The sequence below is a fragment of the Poecilia latipinna genome, unplaced genomic scaffold (genome assembly GCF_001443285.1).
Source record: "Poecilia latipinna isolate Pla-1442-1.1 unplaced genomic scaffold, P_latipinna-1.0 Scaffold2663, whole genome shotgun sequence".
Classification (NCBI taxonomy): Eukaryota; Metazoa; Chordata; class Actinopteri; order Cyprinodontiformes; family Poeciliidae; genus Poecilia; species Poecilia latipinna.
The window spans coordinates 1-2,797 of record NW_015115279.1 but is presented as its reverse complement, the minus strand read 5'-3'; the positions used below and the strand labels follow the sequence as shown (position 1 = coordinate 2,797).

The 2,797-nt window shown below is 56.1% G+C and overlaps 1 protein-coding gene across 1 annotated transcript; it reads right to left on the bottom strand.

The window, feature by feature from the left end:
• Window positions 1–402: 402 nt before the first annotated feature.
• LOC106938673 (zinc finger and BTB domain-containing protein 18-like) lies at window positions 403–2,737 on the bottom strand. The gene has a single exon (XM_015020806.1). The coding sequence runs from the start codon at window positions 2,388–2,390 to the stop codon at window positions 699–701; it is 1,692 nt and encodes a 563-aa protein (XP_014876292.1). The 5' UTR covers window positions 2,391–2,737; the 3' UTR covers window positions 403–698.
• Between the last annotated feature and the right edge of the window lie 60 nt (window positions 2,738–2,797).

Below are 2,797 nucleotides of genomic sequence, written 5' to 3'. Positions count from 1 at the left end.
CCAACGACACCTTCATGCCAGGAGGAAAATCTAATTTAACACACACAAAAACGCACGCACGCTCACACATGATTGGTGATTTCTCTTTTGTTTATCTGTTTGTTTTTTTATTGTTTGTCGTCGTTTGCTTGCTTTTGCCGGAGTAGTGCAGAATCAAACGCGCACACGCATACGTACTCAGACGGCGGCGTGCGCGGCGGCCTCACAGTACCCGTTTTCTTTTTTTTATTTTTTTTTTTATTTAGTGTGTTGTTTCAGTGTGTTCGACATGAACTCCTGTTGCCTGTGGAACCGGTGAGGCCGGCGATGGGAGTGTCGTATCTGGGGTGAAACAGACACACGCAGAAATTTCTTCCAAAAACAACAAAATAATAATAATAATAAAGAATAAAAAAAAGACACTTAGGGAGGGAGCCGTGTCCTCAGACGCCACACACACACACACACACCAAAAAACAAAAAAAACAACAGAAGAGAACTAATGCCAAATTGTTACGGGACTTCAAAATAAAATAAAACAGAAACCCCCAAACAGACGGTAAAAATAAGTCAGTAGTAACATTTTCATGTGCTATTAAAGTGCGGTTGAATGAGATGTCGCAACGAATAAGAACATGACTCACTTAAACCCCCGACCGCTTAACTCTGCCACCTTCCTCTCACCTCCCCAAGCCTCGTTCAAACCCGACAATCCGACTCTACTTCCATAACTCCTGGGAGCTGTCCTCGATCGCCCAATCCCTGACGTTGGGCAGCGCCAGCGGCTCGCTCTTCACCGACAGCGAGTTCACCAGTTCGCAGTGGAACTTGCGGATGTGTCGGTAGAGGTCCCCGGACTGCGTGAAGCGCCGCTCGCACCACTTGCACGCATGCGGCTTCTCACGGGTGTGCACCACCGCGTGACGGCTGAGGTTGTGAGAGTACTGGAAGCTCTTGCCGCAGGTGGTGCAGGTGTAGGGCTTCTCACCCGAGTGTGTCCGCTCGTGGCGCTTCAGCGTGTACATGCAGGAGAAGGTCTTGCTGCAGATGGTGCAGGTGGGCACGTTGACGTCCCCGGCGGGCTTGGAGCGGATGCCCTCCTGCTCCCTGAAGTGGGAGCTGAGGTGGAGCTGCAGGATGTGCGGTGAGGGGAACACCTTGTTGCACAGCGGGCACATGAAGATCTGGGTGTGCTGGGCCGACAGCATGTTGGAGACGTAAGGCAGCAGCGAGTTGTCCATGCTGGCCGCTTCGGCCTGGGCGTGCTCGTTCTCCCCCCCCAGGATGTCCTCGTTGGCAGCGGCCGAGGCCGGGGGCTTCTCGTCCCTCTCCAACTCCGACGCCAGAGACGCCTCGCGCAGCGCCGACAGGTGGGCCTCCAGACCCAGCCGCCTCTGGGCCGACAGGGGCCCGCCCACTCCGTGGTGGCTCAGGCATCCGTTGGCGCTGGGAACCTGCGTCTTACCGAGGCCGCTGTGCTCCATGTTGTAGTCGCTCCCGCCCAGTTCCTCGTCTTCGTCGGAGGCCACCCCCCTCTCCACCTTCACCCTCACCGCCAGCGGGCTCTGCAGGCTGTCCGGCGTAGCCGCCCCGCTGAAGTAAGACGGATGGTGGTTGCTAACGGCAATGGGCTTCACCGACAGGTCCAGGACGCAGTCGGCCGCGTCGTTCGACACCCTCCTGCCCCTGTGGCCGGCGCGGGAGCTGATGGAGCGGTGGGATCTCTGGGAGAGCGACCCAGTGGAGCTGCTGGGGCTGCCGGCGGGCGACAGCGCCTTGCCCCCTTCTCCCAGGCCTTCACCTGGCTGGCTCGCCGCCTCTCCGTGCCCCGGACTGGCCGCAGCCCCGCCCGGTGTCCCCGGTCTGTCTGCCGACGGCAACCGCAGCCACAGCTGGCTTCCCTCGGCCTTCCCCTCCTCCTCTTCGTCGCTGTGCAGCAGGTCGGCCGTGGCGGGCTGCCCCGTCGAACCGTCGGACAAACTGTCGGCCTTGTCGGAGCAGCTGGAGCCGCCATCGTCCTCCCTACGCGTGCTGTCCGCCTCCGCCGTGGCCTTCTGCTTCAAGCGCTTCTTGCACACCTTCACGATGTCGTACATGTGCAAGTAGCTGGCCGCCGCCAGCACGTCCTCCACGGGAAGGTCCTGGAACTGCAGCTTGCCCTCGTACATGAACTCCAGCAGCAGGGAGAAGGCCGGCGCCGTCACGATGTCGCTGTTGAGATGCACCACGTCTCGCTTGTCCAGCTGGTCCTTGTAGAACAGGTGGAAGTACATGCTGCAGGAGGCCAGCACGGCGCGGTGGGCGCGGAACTGGGCATCGCCCACCAGCACCATGGAGTCGCACAGGAAGCCCTGGTGCCGCTGCTCGCTCAGACACTGGAGTAGATGTCTGCTGTGGTCTGGGAACTCCATCCTGCCGTCCTCATAACCTGCAGCCGGGAACACAGAGGACACACACAGTGAGTGTGTGCGTTCGCCTTTTTACGGCTTTTAAACTGTCGCTAACAAGGAGCCGAATGGTGTGATAAGCTGAACGCGCTCCGAAAATGAAATGAACAATTCCAGAACACTTGGAAATTTGAGCTAAACTTGAAGTCAGGACTTTTTAAATTCAAGACTAAATATTATTGTTTTTAATCCTTGCAGTTATCCAGCTACAATTATATTTTAGAAGTCGAAAAAGGTAAATGGAGAACAAGATGTGGTACCAGACAGAGGAAAAAAGAAACATCACGAGCAGAGAAAATCACCGGGAGGAAAAAAATAAGCACATTTTTAAAATTTGAAAATAGCAAAGATAAAAAAAAAAAAAAGACATT

Excerpts from the sequence above, each read along its gene's own strand:
- LOC106938673 (XM_015020806.1), bottom strand. The coding sequence starts at position 2,390 with ATGGAGTTCCCAGACCACAGCAGACATCTACTCCAGTGTCTGAGCGAG.